Here is a 20,207-nt window from a genome sequence, read left to right as displayed (position 1 = left end):
GGAATGATCTGCACTCTGCTCCCCTATGCCTCATTGGCCTGCATGTAGATAGCACTGTTCCTCTATCACAAGGTCATAGAGTGTAAATATGAATTGCATTTTGCATTACTTCCAGATGAGTGAAGCTGTCAGACCAATAATACCAGCTTTCAGTCCTGCATTCTACCACTTCTCCCCCATTTTTTGGCCAAGGGGTCATGGGCAAATTGAAAGTGGCAGGCTGGCCAGCATGTTTCACAGACTAATACTGTTAGAGTACTCTGTCATAGCTTAGATCAGAGCTGCACAACACATACTGTCTGCAAGGGGTCTCCGTGTTTTGGCTGTTGGAACATCACAGACCCAGGAAGGAGGAAAAAGAAAAGACAGAGGACTCTCTGGCTTCAGGGTTCAATGGTAATTTGCTTATTATATAATAAAGAGGCTGTTAAGGTCTCTTTTTTCAAGTTATTAACTTATCAAGTGCCTCTTAAAGTTACTTTGCAGAACCTTCCATTCTGCAGGTTCTTCCAATTAAACATTTTGCTGCCATAGAAACACTCACTCATAGTATTGCATTCACTTTGGTTGTTTTTATACCTGAACCATTTTAGTTTCCCGCTCTTGACCCTAAAACAAACATTAGAACATTGTTAAATCAAAAGTATAACATGATTTCTGATCAGCTTTTGACATGTTTCACTATATTTGTTAAGTATAACCAAACCTGTGTACACGTAAATTATTTCACTGTTTCACTGGAGCATATCATTTTTTGGTTACTATAAATATACAAGCTGTGTTTTGTGTGTAAGGTTATATTAATTTAAAATGCCATGCAATGTTTCTAATTGATAGATGATTCAGAATCTGTCTGCAGAACACTCTACACATTACTCCCAGATGATTATTACGGTCAGGTGCACTGTGGTTTAAATACCTGAAGGTCTTTTCTCCCTCATTTAACTGTCAATCTATTACAGGTCCAGCAAGACACCTGTCACCCCATTAGAGGACGGACGTTTATTAAATATAGTATTTTTAATATCCACATCGTGCTTATTAACAAATTCTTAGAGTTCATTGATAACATAATTCAGTAAGATGTCTACACATCAATGGGATCTTTTTACTTTTGTCCTCAGACGCACAAAAAATATATTATGTCTTGCCTATTGTCACATATTATTCCAATTGTACTACCAACTGTCAGTCTAAGCAACCATTCAATATAACCTAACAAGTTATAAGTAATGTAATAATACAAGTTATAAGTAATCCCCTTCAGTAGCTTATGTGGAAAAAACTACTCTTCACCAAAGACATTAAAGAGAAACATGCAGCAGAACAATTCTATGTGTAGATGTCTAAAGATGGTAATGATTATAAATCTATGGGGATTTGCATGTCTCACACTTCCAATATGATTTACAAATAAAAAAGCATATGAAACATAAAATAATGGTACCTGTCACAAGTTTAATAGGAGATACGGTACAACTGCTTCGGGCTGGGAAGGGGGAGGTTGTGTGGGAAAATGAAAAGAAAGAAATGCCTTCTCAGGGAGTGAATATTCATATCAGTGTTTGTCATCTGCAATAACAAGAGGTGTCAATTTCACATCATTCACAGTGCACACATGTGTCTTAGAACTGATCTTTAGGACAAGAACAGAGTACCATAGCCAGCCATTCAACGTGGCAATAAAAGATGCAGGCAGGCTGGCCCTGTGGAAGACTCTCTGATGTTATCAAAATATCAAAAGTAAGTCGCACACAAGAGCTTTGACAGGGGGTCAAGGTCCATGTCTACATCTTCACGTGTGTCAGAATAGGTCTGGGTAGAAGACCTGTGGTGTAAAATGGGCTTCTACGCCTGTCATCCCCTTAATAGACTTGTCAACCAATGGCGCAGTCCAAAGAGCAAAGCTGGTGGCATGTTGTGCAATGACCATATGTGGAAAGGATTCATGAAGTTATTGAGAAGACGTGCAGAACTTCAGGTTACAAGTTAAATAAGAGCATTGTGTCAATGGGCCATTTTAAAAGACCATTTGTAATTTGTCAAAAGGGAACACAAATAGGAACATTTTATATCCAAGTTAAAATTCATGAACTTGCAAAAAAGTGTCGAAATTGGAATCACTGCAGAAATGAAGTATGTTTAATCGTTTTTCCAACCATAAACTGTTTCAGTTTCGTCATGGTTTAGTAAGAATTGTACATTAGCGCATTAGCGCTATACCTTCTTTCCGAACGTGTTTTTGACGGTATTATTAGCCTATATTATATTATTATTATATATATAATTATTGTTATTGTTTATAATTATCACTATGGTTGTCTATTATTAGTATTATTATTTATTATAATAATAATGTCTTCTATTTATTTCAGGCTAGAATTTTTTTCATACGTTTAAAAAATTAAAGCAGAGAAAATATCGCGTGTCTTATATTTTAATTTTATAAATATACAAGTAGCCTAAGTACGTGAAGATATATTTTAGATTTTTAACATTTTTTCTTATATGAATCTGTTTATCACTATCATAATATTAATGAAATAATAAACCACCTAAACAATGCACTGTTTACGGCTCAAATTGCAATTTTGTGATCGCGTGCCCCTATACTTGTCTGTCTGTGTGGTTGACAAATAACATATAGAAGCAAATCATAAAGCAATTTGGCACTTTTCGGACACATATTTACCAGCAAGAGCGGTCTAGCGTTGCATAACACGTGATAAATTATTTCGTAATTTATAGTTAATTAGAATGCATTGCGAGCTAATTTTTGTGCTGTATAGTTTTCACACTCTTCAAACACCCACACAAACTCACTGAGGCCCAGCATAATTAAACAGCGTTCCTTTAATTGTGTTACAGACTACAATGCATGTAATAGTAAAATAAAATGTATTATCATCTGTGTTCTCTTTCTGTTGACTAACACAGATTCACTTTCGTTTTCCAAAATGTCTCTTTCTAGGTCCAATCCTCTGTTCATCGTGAATTCTCTGTCTTATTCTCTCACTTTGCCTCTCTCTCTCTCCCCCTCTCTTTTTCTTTCCTTTATTTCACTGATCTGAGCTTGAAATGCGAAGGCAGCACAGCACTAAGCCTTCAAACGTGTGATTTTTTCAAAAGATCTCTGGAAGCAATCTCAGCTCGCATGACCCCTGACAGCTGCACATCTCTTTATTTCTCTCTCTGCCGCCACTTCATTTGGTCGAAAAGCTCTCGGATTCACACCTCTGTCGGTCAGCATAACTGTTTAAATGTGCATACACACCAAACGCCAAACATAATGCACAAATAATAAAAATAACAATAATATAAGCGGTTCTCTTTCAAATTGTATGATAGTATTTCTTGATTTCTAAACAAGCTACTGAAATCTATATCATTTTCCAAAAGTTATTCTCCCAGCAGGTTACATGCGTTGGAATATATTTTTTTCGTTTGTCCATATTTAAAGACGATGTAAACTATGCAAAATTCGCCTTTAAAATAAAAGAATTACAAAAATAAAGCTTAACATGCAGTCGAGTATAAAAACATTACACTATACTCATAATAAGCACATAAGACACAAAAGTTAATACAAGTGAAATAAATGTAAAATAATGTTTATCTTCAACAGATTTGAGTTAGTGAATGAATATTGTCCGTTCTTTCTTCAATGACCAAATCTGTAGGCTATAGTTAATAACTCAGCAGATACACATGCACGGTGACTGTCACAGGTTACACTGCTTAGACCTGAAACCTGAGCTGCAAATAGACCACGTGTCTTGTGAAATTCTCGTTTCGAACATATTTGAAATATTTATTTGTGTGATTACGTTTACAGACAAAAAGCACTCGATACAGCTCATCTAACGGCAGAATAAACGTCAAAATAAACATCTTTATCTAGGACCATTCATATTTATTTCATGCATCCGAATATTCTAATGTTTTTTTTTTAAAAAGTCATCATTATTTTTTTTACTGTATTCAGTGGAATGTTCGTTGGCGCCTCGACAGTATATGCTTTCAATAAAGACCAAATCAATAATCGAAGTTTAGGCTTTGGCAGCCAACAGTGCCTCTGAACCTAACATAATTTTACTGAACAAACATTCTATCTTTGATAGTTTGAAATATGCTTTTTCATTTTAAAATACCGTAAATACCAAATTACATCAAGAGTAGTTTGCAGTGTATCGTTAAAGTTCTTCTTTCATGTGTGCTTTATGGAACAAATACGGTTCAAGTTTAGGAAAGTTCCAAAACCGCTCTTATTTTGTGCGTTTTGTTGTTACTGTGCAGTTTCAAAGCCTTTACTCACTTCTCATTTTCGAGCAAATCTTTTGTCATTTGTTCTGTCATGGGGTTTATGACCTATTCCAAGTATAATATGTTTTCTGTTTTCTTTCTATTGCTAAGATTACTGACTCAACTGCATTTATACGTTCATACAAACGACACAAAGACCTATTACTGTTAATTTGTAGTATACCTTGAATTATTATTATTCAGGTCCCCTCCCTCTTTTTAGGGTGAATATGTTGTGGGACCCACCCTTTTTTGAAATGAGACTGTAGGCCCTATCATTAGATCGGATGGCAAGTCTTTATACAAAGTGTTTTGCATAATTATATACCAAAGCCAGAATAGCCACCCTCAAATTTTATGGGTCACATAGCATTCACAATTGCCACATTATTGTCCTCCGGAGTCTTGTCCAACCAGTGACAAGGAATGAAAAAATCTCATCTGCCTAATCTAAATTTGGGAGATTGAATTTTCATTCTTATTAAAAAAAGTAAAGGATATTATTTCCAAACTGACAACTTGTTTACATATAGTGATAAAGTTCACTGAACTGGCCCAGACTTGAGGGAACATAGTTGGACTATGCATACTCGATCATACAAGGCTTCTAAAAGCAGACCTGGACCATTTGTTCTAATTCATGTGGCTGCTACTCTATTGTGTTGTATGTTAGCATCATGTCGCTTGTCTGATTAAAGAAAAGTAAAATACTTTGAATAATAATAATAACAACAACAACAACAGTTTTTTACCTAAACACAGAAAGTAGGAATAGAGTAGAGGGATATAAGAAAGGAGAAAAAGAGTGTAAGACAGCAATGAAAATGTATTTGCTCTATATGCTGATGTGACCCTCCATGTCCCTCTATTTATGCAATAATAATGATATTAATTGTGTTAAAATACAAAAATATTTAAATAAAAAAAATTATATTTTATCATCTATATATAACATTATAAAACAACATTTAAAATCAGTGAATTAGACCGTGGGACAGCTGAAAGATAAATAAAAAAGAAAGAAAGAAAGAAAGAAAGAAAGAAAGAAAGAAAGAAAGAAAGAAGGGTGGAATTGACATTTCCAAATAAATGAATTAAATAAATAAATCTCAAATTGGGTTCACTTTTTTGCACTTCAATTTGCGCTACTCAAGAAACTGCAAAATATGTGCACTAAAATATAAAAAAAGCTTCAAACTCGTTCAGAGAAAAATACTTGTAAAGCTGCAATATCATCCGTGAAGCAACAACTCCAACAATGAGTAATACAATTAATATGAATTGGTGTTGTATCCAGTATAATCTTGTTTATTTTATAATATTCTTTCTTACATGTTCAGGTAAAGCGTTTAGTGTCTTTGTTAGACAGTAAAAATTTAGGTTCATTGATTTATTTAATTATTTATTATTTGCAATGTCGACATATTGGAGAAAAACACAAAAGTCGAGTTCACATCGCTAGGAGTAAAATAATCTTACACAACCAATTTTAAAATGACAAACAATAACGCAAACCAATGCAACATTAACGAATTAACAAAACAACTAAATAAATATAATCATAAATAATAGAATAATGCAAACAATACACATAATGCTTATACAAACAATAAATAATAATAATTATTATTAGTGTTATGTTCATTACTATAATTATAATAATGGGAAAAATAACAATAACGTCTGCAAAGAATCAAAAAGGTAGGCTGCCTACTGGGACTTTTACGATAAGAAAATGCTTTGGTCATACTGCACATTTGTTTTTTTCAATGTGATTTGAAAAAGAAGGCAAAGGGTCTTTAAGTTTAATATTTTAATAACGTCACACCTAGCTACGGAAAAATGTTCACGTAATTCGTATATTGACTTTTTTTGTCAAAAGTTTAATACCTTATAAACCACTTCATTTGTAGCACAAAATAATTCCTGAAAAACGTAAATTTCAGTATATTTGTACAAAATATTTACAGATTTATGAATGATACGACGTCCTATAAGGGTTTCAGTCAAACTGAAACCCAATTGTGACAAAAAGCCAAATACCCACAACAATTATCACAACACTATAATAAACACTAATAATAATATAAATGCCATAAATTATTTTATTGTATTAAGTGTGAGAAGCATGAAAAGTTTTGATAAATTACCTAATATATCATTATCCAATTTAAAACCAACCTCTAGTCATTTCGACATGTGTGAAAGAAACCCCAGAGGGCAGGAATAACTGAGCTTCTCTCTTGACAGATGTACAAAATAGCGCCATCTTGCTTTTAAATGTAGAACAACATACTCAATGTAGGCTTAATTCTTTCTCAGTCCAAAAGAGTTGTCTGTTGCCTGCGTTTATAATGTACACAAAATAAATATTGTCAATTCGAAGACCAGTTTTTTAGAATCTCTAGTTTGTGCTCTAAATTAATAAATCATTTTCTAGATTTTCCTTGCATCTTTGAACACTAAAAGCATCTTTTATTTTTGCCTTTAGCTACCGGAGTGGAATTTCTTCTTTTAAGCATCCACACATTGATGTCGACAACATGCTTACCTATCTCTGCATGACTGGCAGCGGCGCTTGCGAATTTAATGCACCCGTGTCTTATTGTTCAATCCATGCAAGGATTGGAGCTGGAGGGGGCCGCTAATGATCTTGAAAAAAGAAACAGGGAGCATGTGTCTCTAGAACTGACATCGCTCGCTATCATGAAAATGATGGGGAGTGTGTTGAGCTCTGTGTCATTCTATGCAGGCTTTCAACTGTGCACTCGTTGTCCGAATATTTAGGCATATTTATGCTGCTCCAAAAATATGAAAGTCTTGAGTGCAAGCTTTTCATTTGTTTGTTGGAGGTAATTTGTTGTGTGTCGTGGTTTAAGCATCAAGTAAATCTAAAACATCTAAATAATCAACTTTATGTTTACAGTTTATATCTATACTTTCAAATGTTGAATAGAGAATGATACTGCTATACATGTTATACAATTATACATGTTTACCCACATGATGTTCATCATATTATCTGTATTCATTAGTTCACACTTCGATCAAATGATCAAATTATTATATTTTTCAAACTAATTTCACGACTACCGCCTTATTTCGTAGCTTAAAATTAGGGTGCAAATGTATCTTATATTATATCGTGAGAACACCGAACTTAGCTCGCTAGTGCTTTCAAAATATACCCAGCATTCTAGGGTGCACGGCTCTTGACGGCGAGATGGAGGAGAACAATATCCTGACAGTCAGCGGTCGAGTACAAAGATATCCAAGGCCATTGACGTCGCGTATAGTGTCCTTTTTTTCACTGCTGATTTGAGAAGGACGGATCTTTACATCGTGTTGGAACACGTCGGTTATCAGAAATATAGTTTGATATTTGAGTTGTAGTGTGAGATCATGGTTGCTAGAATCTAACAAAATCTATCGTTTGTGTGTGGGAAGTTCTCTTTTGTGTGCTAAACGTGTGTGTAACACAATGAACAACAAAAACAGCAACAAATAATAATTAATCAGTAAATAAAAAAGAGTTAACTAAGCTGAGCATTGTTTAAAACTAGTGACTAGTGGACAACGCTGTTTACTTTTCTGTTTTTTGTGTTACCTGTGGATTAACATACAACTTTTAAGTGTGACAAAAAACGCAAAGAATAATAATAATAACACCAATAATAATAATACATTTAAACCAAAATATGCTCATTGGCGTATACATGCTTCCACTATGGAGGACTATGTAGAAAGCACGTTAGGTATGTACGTATTGCTTGAAAACTTCATGATAAGTTCAAATCAGGTTGATGTCATAGAACGTAACGAGACAAAACTTCCTGCAGCGATTTAAAAGATATATAAAGTGTTGTAAAAACCATGAATGATTACAAATAAAACATAATATTGCATTCGTTGTATTAAACGGTATGCTTTAGTCGAAATAAAGGCTTTTATAGTTTACGTGACACTACCATTGCCCTCTTTGCTCTTTAGACCCCCCTCTCCTCCTATTGGTTCCAGTCTCACGTTCTGTGAAGCGAGTTCATACTATTCATATAGCGCTGAACTATAGCTGCAGACATTGTCATTAGAAGGCCGCTTAAGGCAGTTATCTTTTTCAGAGCTGTCCTTTATAAACTGTTCGTATTTTTTTCATATGTGATTTTTAATTCATGGACACAAAATTATTAGTTTAATTGTGTTATTAAAGTTCCCTATCGCATAAAGATAATTAGTTATTTACTTTAACCTTGTCTACACAAGTGATTCGAGATAACAATAATATTAAATAAATAAATACACATTCGTACGCATTCAAGTATACATAAGCAGTAACCTACCTTTAAAATACAGCGTCTCTTTATAATGCGGTGTTTGGTTTGGTTTGATTTAATTTATTAAGCTTTAACATTTCTCCAGGGCCCGGAGAAAAATGCTTTTCTTAAATTCTTAAAATGCTTGGCGCAAGAAGGTAACTTAAATGTACTTGCGTTTGAAAGAAAAGCAAAACGCTATGAATGTGTGTTTCCCTAGGAAACAGTGAATGGAAATCATTGTTAAGACGTGTGGTATACGAGACATATGTCTAAGAGGAACCCCTGTACTGGGAATGCTAATGAATGAACAAGAATTAACTCGTCTATTTGAAACTGTGCTAAAGATCAGAGTGTGACCCGCTCCTCTGCTCCTAGAAAACTAACGGAGGAGGAAAATTCTTTAGATACTTTACGGATTTACTGCACGGATACTTACTAACGTTTCATTAAAGAAATGTGTCTGATTAGTAAACGGGAAGATTTGAAAACAGCATGCGTGACACTAGGAATACTGGTGTCAGCATATAGCTAGTATTAGCTTTTACTTTTAATGGACTATCTTTCCAGTCAATTCATAGTCTAATTTTGACTTTATATAAATAACACTGAGACTTCCGGACTCAAGGATTTGACACGTTACACGTTATACTATCCATGGCGCAACAAAGAATATTTAATATCAATATTTCTAAATATATGGTGCCCAAATAAGGTTTGCACGCGTATGCTTTGTGATCTCTCATTGTCTCAGCGACATTCATTCGACTGAGACACCACTACATTGTAAAATGTACCAAAATAATATAACAAGCTTAAAATATTTCGTGATATTTATTTAATGCTTGTTTTTGCTCAGACAGAACAGACTACTTCGAGGCATTGCACCAAGCCCCTCAATCTCTCTCTTTGTGTTAAAGTTGGCTCTAGGTCTCGGAAGGTCCTGGAAGTGACAGTTCTGTGAATAGCGGGTAGATGGCACAATTTTCTAACATTTAGAGAGAGGAACCAACCGAGCCGAGTGTAGCAAGTCTATTTTAAAGCACTTTATTCAAAATAAAGTCGCTCAGTCGAAAAAGCACATATAATCGCAATAAAGCATCGCAGATAGCCTATGTTTATTTAATACGACTATTTGTATGGCTCCATTTGTAGGCTCCATAGACTAGGCTACATTTGAAACAAACACATATCGACTCAATCACGCATTTGCCGAATATATAAAAAGGTTAAAATATATATTTTAAACAATAAACAGTGCTTGAAACAGCTTAATTAAAATAGTCATAATTAATTAATTGTAAGATAGGTCACAGACATGTTCCCCGCCATTTAATAGATGTTATTAAGCAAATGTTCTTAAAAAGTATTTCATTACTTCTTTAGTCAAAGCTCTGAGATCTTGGCCAGGGTTTTTCCTCATATAACATGGTATAAATCTACGCTCTTAAATTATGGACAGGCCCTGTCTACATTCACGATCAAGTCTAACGAGGAGCCGTAAATATTATGAAACAAATATGTTGGTACTCAAGTGACGTGGAGCAACAACACAGACGTTAAATTGTCTTTTTTTAAGGGAGTGGGGGTCTATGCTTTGCTTTTTATCGCTGCTCTTTGGAGGTCGCCATGGAAACCAATTGCTGGCTCTTCCTTCGTTGAGCTCATCATACGAACAGAAGCGAGTATACGATAGCCTATCTTAAAGCTATGATGACTGTTAAGGAGTCTAACAGATGTATGACCGACCGTCCAAACCACACAGTGAAGTCATAGCTGGGTTTAAGGCCGTGAGAGGTCATCGGTACATTTACTTAATTTCTGTTCAACCGAAAATCCCTAAACAAACTATTTACTATCTATTGTAGCTAGGTTGAGACATATGAGCATGTGTTTATTTTTTAATTGTCTTTATAAATTCAGTATAGACGATGGTCGATGGCGGAAACCAAGCAATTTCGCCGCTCGTGACCGTAAACACCTTACACTAACAGCGAAGGTGCCTATTTTTCGGACAGTTTTGCTAAATCAACACATTCAAAATAATAAATCCTTCATGAAACAAAGCCATCACACCTGCAAGAACTTCCTATTCTGCAGGTTAAAAATGTTGGCTATAGATAACAAACGGTAAACCAGTTAGAAAACCTTTAACTCGGTTGGCCAGCCATATCCAACAGTACGTTTTCCACGAAGAAATAAATAAAAGTGACATTGTAGGCTACTGAGGGAGACCTCATTAGTTCGTTGTCCAACGCTAATAAAAGAACAGAAGTGCAAATTATAGAGTTCAGCCTCAACACACGCTGTGTCAACTAAAATCAAGTCTGTGAAGCCATGATCCAAATTACCACTAACCTGCTCTGGTAAGCCTATCAAAGGTACTAACAATCCCACTCTGGCAAGAAATAAATAAAAAATAAAATATCCGTGAAGTTTGTGTATGACAGAATTTGTGCAAGACTTTAATACTGGAAAGTTTTCATTTGAAAGCATGTGCAGCTAATCATTAAACAATTATCAATAGTATCTGGTGTAGTTAATAATAAGTATCACCACAGTGTCATAATTACAAGCCTTCCTCCGCTATGCATTAGCTCTCCTATTAAACGTACATCCTGGACCAAGTTTAAAACAAAAACAAACATCCATCAATCATTTCCGGTCATCTAAGCAGGCCTTAACCAATGGACCCGAAATGTTATCACTTTAATTTCCCCTGCCCCATTAATAATCGACAGAGAAACTAATCGTTTAAAAATAGTTCAATAAAAATGCATTCTTAAGTTACACAAAACATATTCTGCTGTAACTTTATGTAATAAATAATATTATTATTAATAATAATAAAAATAATGATAATAATAGTTGTATTGTTGTTAATACTATTAAATCACAGTTGAAGAGTTGAAGCACATTACTAGTCTGATAGCTAGGCCTAAAGAAGTTCGTCGCATGAAATGTACGAGGGTTTCGGCCTTCACAGTATCTAGTCTGCCTGACCCGTTTTTATACCACAGTATTTCAGAGTTTCACTTTCGGGCAGGATGCTATTATTTATTTTCTCAAATCTTCTACATAGCGGTTTTTGTAAAACGAGTCTGGAGATTAAGAAACATTAAGACACTTATGAGGTAGCCGTGGTCTCGTTAACTTGGGCTACGCAACCCCACGTATGAAGAAACCGAGTTTTAATTACAGTGACGATAAAACATCATTGATTTTTAGGACTCCTGACAAAAAAGTTTAACACGGTTGCCGTGTGAACCTTTCCAGGCCTTCGGTGTCGATTGAGGGGGTCTTTTCTCCAAGCAATGTGGTTTCTATTACAAGACACGGCTTTGCTCCGGGGAGCCGTAGCTTGCTTTGGATTGCAAGACGCCATATTGACTCAACTAATAGGACACCAAGTTGAGAGCAAGGTTTACGGGATAACTTCACACGCTTGGTGTCCTCTAACAGATAGTCCCAAATGTGGCATTTAAGGTATTGCTTTCGGGACACTCCTTGAGGGCTGCGAGTCTTGAACAAACAGTATTTTGAATTTAATGTTATATCGTTAACAAAAGGATGGCATTTATTTGAAATGCATTCATGGATTGAATGTCCAATGTTGCATTTCATAGCGACTTTGGACGTGCCAGTACTTGATCTAAGAAGATTTTATATATTTAAAGCGATACCCAGCAAGACAATGAGAAGGAACCTCAGTGTCTACACACACTCTATACCGAGGTCAGCAAAGGTGACATGATACATGGTATTTCCTTATTGTGTTATCAAAGATGGATGAACGTTAACTTGTAAAAACCACGAATTAGAAAGTAAATCAAAAGCGTCCAATCTCATTTAAAGTCGCCCCACCTTGTACTTGAATTAAAATGGCCAAATTTAGAAATGACCTGGACAATTTCCTGTGCCAAACCTTGAAGTCACCCTTGCGCCCTCATCCCACTCTCTCATGCAGTTTCTCCCCATCTCTCTCTCTCTCTCTCTCTCTCTCTCTCTCTCTCTCTCTCACACACACACACACACGCGCGGAAACCCAAACTTCATCAATTTAAGACAAGCATGAGTTAACTGTCCGATAAAATAAGACAGATTTGTCTGCTAGTCATGAATAACGAAACATCAAAAGCCTTTTGATTTCAAATTCATAAATTATAATTTAATACCAAGAACAAATTTACAGCAGAATGCTTGTTTACAATAAGCTAACACAAACAAACAAGAATTGTTTTCAACTATAAACTTCCACACACACTCACGTTTATCACTTGCAATTAATAATAATAATAAAAAAGTATCTATACGTTATCAATACCCTGCAGTAATATATTTTATATATTTATATAAAAACGTGGGTCAGTTTAAACTGTTTATAATTACAATCATGTATCATTCACTGGTCCATATGTGGCATGAGAACAGCCCAAAACAACTGTTCAATCGACTACACAATATGATCCCTTTTTATCCAATCACAACATGGTGTCTTGTGTGTTGAAGAAAAGCCTCAAAACAAGAATAAAATTGCAAGCTTTCACACATACACACACAAGGCATCTGTTACAGACCGAAAAGGAGCAGAACACCAAGTCAAAATAGCCACCCCTTTCCAAACCAGCTCACCCTGTTAAGTGTCAACCTATCGTCGAACGTTTTTTTCCATTTTTTCTTTTTTTAAATACAAGGGCTAGTGTACTGAATGCACAGATTATATCTATACAGTCAAAAACATTTACATTTATATATATATCAAAGGTAAAATAGGTTAGCGACCTGTGGCCATGCATTCACAGTCTAAATACATGAAAAAGAAAGGAAGAAAAAAAACATTTGTCTTAATATGTATATACATTACAAACAGAACTTTCAGTGCTACTAGCTAAGTCGGTCACTCATTTGAAGACATTTGTATTACCGAAAAAATTGGCAACCACAGTTTTATTCTTAATCACATATACGTTGTATAAAGAAAAAAGTCCTTGAAATGAATTGACCTATATTTACAAGAATACTGCCTCTACTTGTTTTCTCCATAAGTGAAATGAACAATTATAAGACTTTGTAAATTCTAAGCGTGTTCCCCATGGTGTATAGACTTCAGTAATCGTTAATAACACATTTGCGCTGTACAGGCACTTTAATGCTGTAAGTGGTGAGGGACATTTGTACGGACGTCTTATTAATACTGCTGCTTTATCATTAAAAGAACGATGACCCATCATTTTTCCCACGTTCAAAATACAGTTTACTGTGGCAAAACACATGGGCGAGAATTCGCATGGGCGCAACCTAAGGTGGGATACTGCAATACATTTGAAAAAATTAGGTGGGGTTATCCTTAACTTTAAAACACTTTGTTCTATTGTTTGCATTACAACCTGACGACCATCTACCAAAAACCAAATATAAATCAATGGATACAGGTTACTCTGTGTACGATTACATCTGGCAAACACTTTTGAGACGAGTATAGCTAACTATAGAATTGTGCAGAGTAAAGTATTGCTCCTGCATCCATTTTGAGGAATGATTCGGGGTGTCTATGTTTTAGGTAGAACAATGGCATGAATGTAACACACACTGTTGCATTTCGAGTACTCTGAAATTTTGTGAAAATTGTTTCGAGTTGATCATGAAAATAATCCCTACACGTGTTAATTTAGGGACATCAAGAGAGTAAGTGCGCTTGCAGCATTAAGCATAGCCTATATTGCTGTGGTTTAGTTTTAATTCTCGAATTCTCGAAGAACGTCTTTACATTACTCAATTGTTAACGAAGTCATGATTATTAGAAAAAAATAAACAACAACTGCATACTACAGAATCACATAGGCCGGTTTGGAACCAGAAAGGAGGAACAAAAAATTACAAAAACAGCTATAGATACATGGACACAGGACAATATAGCAATTTGGAAAAAAGAACTTTTTCTTCTCTCCCTTATCTTCCAAATCTTCGCTTAAATGCACTTTATAGTTTTTCTATCCCAGAAAGGATGATCAAAATCCTTGAATAATTTTTCTTTTGTCTTTTTTACTTAGTATTAATTTTAATGGGTTGTTTCTTTCTTCATTTTTTATTATATTTTCTTTTTTTACAAAAAAAAAACACAACAACAACAACAAATAAAAACATTAGAACAAACTGTTCAGAATGACACTGGGAGCAATCTCTGGATTTTGAGGGTTCACTGAATGTCTCAATTTTGAAATTCACAGTCATTTATGAAAGTCTTTCTTCGTGAAAGTAAACTCGTGTAACAGCCGTTTCCTTCTACAAAAGAAGCGCTAACTACTGTAGTCACAGCCTCTTTGATCATTCCTTCTGCCTACTGAATCGACATGTAAGGCCAGTTAAAACTGCTCCCCGACAGCAACATATCCCTGATGAGGGTTTCAATTGGGGTTTTACCTACCAATCGGACGAAAAATAATTGCTCTATGACCGAAGACGACACTGTACGGAGAGAGGGCAAGCGCAGTAATAACTTCCCAAATCGAGTTGGCTGGTTGGGATACTGGCTCCGAACATACTCCTCCAGAGCGCACTGGGACTTCTCTTGCAAACTTTCCACATGGGCCACGTCTGACAGGCCGCAAGCATCTATAAGGGATAGAGAGATAATCAAATGTTTATTACAACAACAGTATATCCAGATCATGAAATAAAAAAATGGCACACTGCAATAACACACTATTTAATTTAATTTGTTATGTGTGCAGACTACATGTATATATGTGAACAATATATGTAACTAAGGCACTAAACATGAGTGGTTCGGAAAAAATATTTGTGGTCCCGTTCATTATTTTGTATTTTTTTGTAATTACCCCATATTAGCTCAGAAACCCTCAGTTGTTTCTCGTATTTTTGTTACAGAGAGCCGAATTCCACTATATCCTACTTGTTACAAATTGTTAGAGTTTTCTATTAATACATATTTTAATGCTTGCAATTTTGCCATCTTCATACAAACACCAAATTAACAGCATATGGGTCATAATAATTTATCTTATATTATTTTATTTAATCTTTTATTATATTGTTTTTGCAAAAGGGACAAAAGGGACATTAAGATAACTTTTTTTAAATGCATGTTGAGGAATAAAAATGCCAAATGCAACTGTTAATTATAATAATTGACAAAAAAACCCCTCTTTAGTTCAAAGTTTTAAAACCGTTACTTGGCTATTCGTAAAGACAATAAGAGGAGAGAGTATAGGCAACACGAACTTCCAAATCAATAAAGTGATTGCGAAATGTTGACCTTCATGACAAACTTTTAACACGTTTACGGCTGTTGCATTACCTCGATATTTTTCATTTGGGTTTTGATTAATTTCTATTTAATTGTTGTTCATAAAATTATCTGTAGGAACACTGCGTAATTGGATTTGTATTGAGCGAGCTGCAATCCAAATTCTGCAATTGGCAGTAAAGCTTCTCTAATCACGAATTTTAAACAGAATATATTCGACATCAGTTTTTACGTCTTTAAAACTTTTTCGCTTTAGTTCTGTGATAAACAAATAAAGAAAGGAAGTCGGGGTCATGACCCAGTTCTGGAACGAGTCCAGCGTGTGTCTTGGATCCCTAGATCATCCTAACAAAACAAGGAAGAAACTGCTAGCCTCCTAACAACGCAGGGATTTTTTTTCTCGACCGTCGCAATAAAACACAATTAAACATACCAGGCCATTTATATTTATCATGACTTGATAGATCTATCAATTTAAAATATCGTTCCAGCGTAAAGCTGGCCTTTAATATGTGTAAATGGTGCATTAGGCCTTGCTTGCCTTTGCTACGAGCCTCAGTCCCCTCACACCCCCACCCCTCAGCATGACATCCTTAATATCTGTCATTCCAAATAAATACAAATAATTGATTGCCTTTCTACATCATATTACTTATACCTATTGTAAAAGTAACATACCTATTGTAGAAAGAAATGTATGCTTCACGTGTTTGAGGTACTCTGAGATTGTTTACACTAGTATTATTATTATTTTTGGTGCTTTTGGGTTTGTAATAGGCGTTAGGGAAACTTATATATTTTTTCACTTCAAAATACGTTTTTTTATTTGTTGACCGTTTCGGAATATTAACCCGGTCACCGCATCAATGAAATTTTAAACAGAGATGTTTTACCTTATTGTTGATGCCACATGTTAAAAAACATTTTTGACGTAGACTAAATTATTTTCTCGAATTTACACGTTTTACTGGGTTCATTGTCAATGGCTTTGATGATTATTTACATTTACGTATCTCTTGATACTTTTATATTTTTACAGCACAATAGACCCTAAAATTGTCACACAAATTACTTCTAGATTGGATAAAAATACGTCACAATGATTTACTCTTCAAATACTAAAATATAAAGGAACTGATTAAAAACACGTTTCAAAAAAGAAAACTTACCTGAAGTGAACAAAACGATGGCCTTTAAACAACTGTATTCAGCAGAGTCAACGTGTAAAGCCTTGAGCTTTTCTACTTGTTCTTGGAAGATCCTAATGTGGTCCATAAAGGCGACCACTCTGTCCGCAGACATGGGGGAGGCATGGAGCCCAGCCGCCGCCAGAAGTGGAGCCACATGGAGCGGCATGGAGCACTGAGCAGCGTTAAGCACAAACAACTCACTCCAGGTCAACCTCAAAAGGGCAACCTGGTCGGTGATTTGGAGGTCTGGGAAGAAAGGAATATTCCTAGCCCACTCCACAGCACTAAACAGCATCCTGGCTGCCAGTTCACAAATGTTCTCGATGCCCATGATGTTGTTGGGCTGCATGCATTGACTGCCATACCGAGATGTTGGGTAGGGCTCCGCTCGTAGTAGTAGAGAGATATATCCGGATAAGTAGGAATGGCAGTGCAGTGGGTCCCCATTTGTCAAGGCGAACTGACCATGGTGAGGCTGTGTGGGTGGCATCCTTCCTCTTTGCACTGCTGCGGTAAAAAGAGAAACTGTATATATTGATGCTTGAATTCTACAAAACACATTGTACAATACAAAAATCATATATTGACCATTCATTTGCTTTACTTGGTGTGATGTCCCCACACATTTTTCTCAGTGATGTACACGGCCATGACTTTATTAACGTAAATATTTCATTATTACAATCAATTATTTTGTCAGAGGACACTTAAAGAACTTTTAAACTGTCAAAATGGCCTTCGTGATTCTACAGATTGTTGAGATTTAAATAAATCAAACCAGGATATGATGTGTTCATAGTAATGTTCTGTATTGTGCATTGCGTTACAAATCCACAATGTAATTTACTAAAGCAGTCCCCGTTTTATACTCTTGGAAAAAATATGAATCCACAGTTAATATAGCGAGATATTGCTAAAGGTTTGGATTTTGGTGTAACTTTCAAATAAACTGTGCTTTACGCTTCACAGCAGTCAACATAAGTCCAGTGAATACATGCACAAAGAAAGACATGAATGCTAACCCTTAACCTACTTAGCTAGCGACATAGTCAGTTCTGCTGTCTACTGAGTATCTGCGGCTGAACTGGATTTCTGCTGCTGGAATATTAAATCAAATAATCAATAATAAAAGCGTAACGGTAATTATTATTCACTTTTCTACCCGAGATGAGCGATGTATACGGCGACAAAATGTAGCCTAGTGTGTGTGTGTACGAGTGTGTGTGTATGATTTTGACGCTGTCTCTCCATACACCCTCGCCATAACCGCGCGGCATATCTGCAGTGATATTATAAAAAACCGACGCATGCTATTTTTCTTCGCTAAATAAAAGCGACGATCAATTTTACGTCTGCGAGAAAGACGTGCGATGCGAAATAGAGAGGGCGCTCATTATTCTAGCGTTAAGGGCGCCGTGATAGCGCTCAATCTCGAGCGATAAAGGCGGTTCCTTCGCATGCTGTGGTCGGGCAGCCTGCGAGAGAAGAGCCGGGGATAAAACACAGGGAAGCGAATCACACACATTTCAGACACAAAAGACACAAAAGACACCAGTAAAAACAACGAAAATCCGAATACCTTCCCGTCTCATGCCAACTTTGAGGCATTTTTTGAGGCGGCAGTACTGACACTGATTGCGATGGTGCTGGTCAATGGGACAATTCCTGTTGGCACGGCATGTGTAAGTGAGGTTCCTTCGTACGCTCCGTTTGAAAAAGCTTTTACACCCCTCGCACGTGAACTGGCCATAGTGTTTGCCACTGGATTTGTCCCCACACACCACGCACTCAATATGCTGAGGCTGTTTTTCCGACTGGCTCTGCGTCGTCTGGTTCGTCGGGGTGGACTGTGTGTTGTTGTTCGGGGGTCCTTGAACGGGTGTCTGAGGGGTCGGAGGGGCAACCTGAGAGGCCGTCAGACCCAGCTGGCCTGGTTGAGGGGTCGGAAGGGATAGTCCTCCTTGGGCTTGCGATGAGAGGGTGCCCTGGGTCTCGGCCACATCGTCCTGGGAGCCTCTCCACACTACCATTGCCATATCTATCAGTCAACGTTAATAAAACTTTTTGTCCCCCGTTTTGGTTTCGGAATGCTTTGTTTAAAAAATAAATGCAGCACGGTGACTTAATCACTTAGGACGGCAAAATAAATAATTCAAGATCGATACGGGCGGCTAGAGTCTGATTGTCCGTTGAAAGTTGCGCACCGATGTCAAAGAGTAGCCTATTTCTTGACTGAAACAGCGTTACCTGGTATGTGGTTAAAACTGAAGCAAAGACGAGCCGAATAGCAGCCTTGCTCTTAGAGGCCAAGTCCAGGGGCACTTGCAGTCATCCATCCAGTAAACCCATCAAGGAAAATGGAAAATAAACACGGCGGAAGAGGATACTGGCAGAGACGGACGGATAACTTCACGCGCGCAGCGATGTTCGGACGCAAAGAAACGCGCAGCTTTAAAGACACTTGCGACGAGCACGAAGTTCCTGCGTAAAGTCTTGAAGAAAACCAACTGGCAAAAAAATATCGCCGCTTCTTCCTTTTCTTCAGATGAGGCAGCGCTAGCAGCGGCGCGCAGTTGTAGCCTGTGCTCGAGTCAAATATGAAGTCAACTCTCCGGCAAGCAGGACCGATAATAAAACAAAAAGATCACAACCTATAGAACCTCCTTCGTGCGCGTAAAAATAATAAGAGAGAGAACAGAGAATCAAAGTGATCAAATATGTTAAAAAGGGGGAGGTTAGGAAGTGTCTGCGATTTGCAGGCGCTGGGCTGGCAGAATGCTTTCTCTCTGATCAGCTCACTGAGCTCTCTATATAGTGAACTTTGACACGACTGCTGCAACTTAGCACACGTTACCATGGAGATGAGTTGCCATATATGGAAAGTGACTGTGTTTGACTGGTCAGACCTCACGGACCTCCCCCTGAACTCTATTGGCTAGTCGGCACTTGTGCTACTTGGTTCTTTGCCAAAGCCAGGAATAAGGGTTGAGGAGCCGCTTGGTCCTAAAGAGAGTAGGACACCATTCTGTGAAAAATGATCGCAATCCATGTGCGCATCATTTCATGTATTTAAAATAAAAAACACGATTATCGTACATTTCAAAGCAACTTGTACACAGTACATTGGGATAAGGCTTT

The 20,207-nt window shown here is 36.6% G+C and overlaps 1 protein-coding gene across 3 annotated transcripts; it reads right to left on the bottom strand.

The window, feature by feature from the left end:
• Positions 1-12,756: 12,756 nt before the first annotated feature.
• nr2f2 (nuclear receptor subfamily 2, group F, member 2) lies at positions 12,757-19,885 on the bottom strand. Of its 3 annotated transcripts, none has more exons than XM_079465834.1 (3): positions 18,649-19,885; positions 17,049-17,573; positions 12,757-15,224 (listed from the first exon to the last, which is right to left on the bottom strand). In XM_079465834.1, the coding sequence occupies exons 1-3, from the start codon at positions 19,103-19,105 to the stop codon at positions 14,950-14,952; spliced, it is 1,257 nt and encodes a 418-aa protein (XP_079321960.1). In that variant the 5' UTR covers positions 19,106-19,885; the 3' UTR covers positions 12,757-14,949. The 3 variants fall into 3 exon arrangements, with proteins under 3 accessions (XP_079321960.1, XP_079321959.1, XP_079321958.1); XM_079465833.1 differs by having other exon boundaries at positions 17,049-17,576; positions 18,649-19,880; XM_079465832.1 differs by having other exon boundaries at positions 17,049-17,594; positions 18,649-19,878.
• Between the last annotated feature and the right edge of the window lie 322 nt (positions 19,886-20,207).

The sequence above is a fragment of the Barbatula barbatula genome (genome assembly GCF_947034865.1).
Source record: "Barbatula barbatula genome assembly, chromosome: 10".
Lineage (NCBI taxonomy): Eukaryota > Metazoa > Chordata > Actinopteri > Cypriniformes > Nemacheilidae > Barbatula > Barbatula barbatula.
Note: the sequence above shows the minus strand (reverse complement) of the source record. Positions and strands in the feature narration are given on the sequence as shown.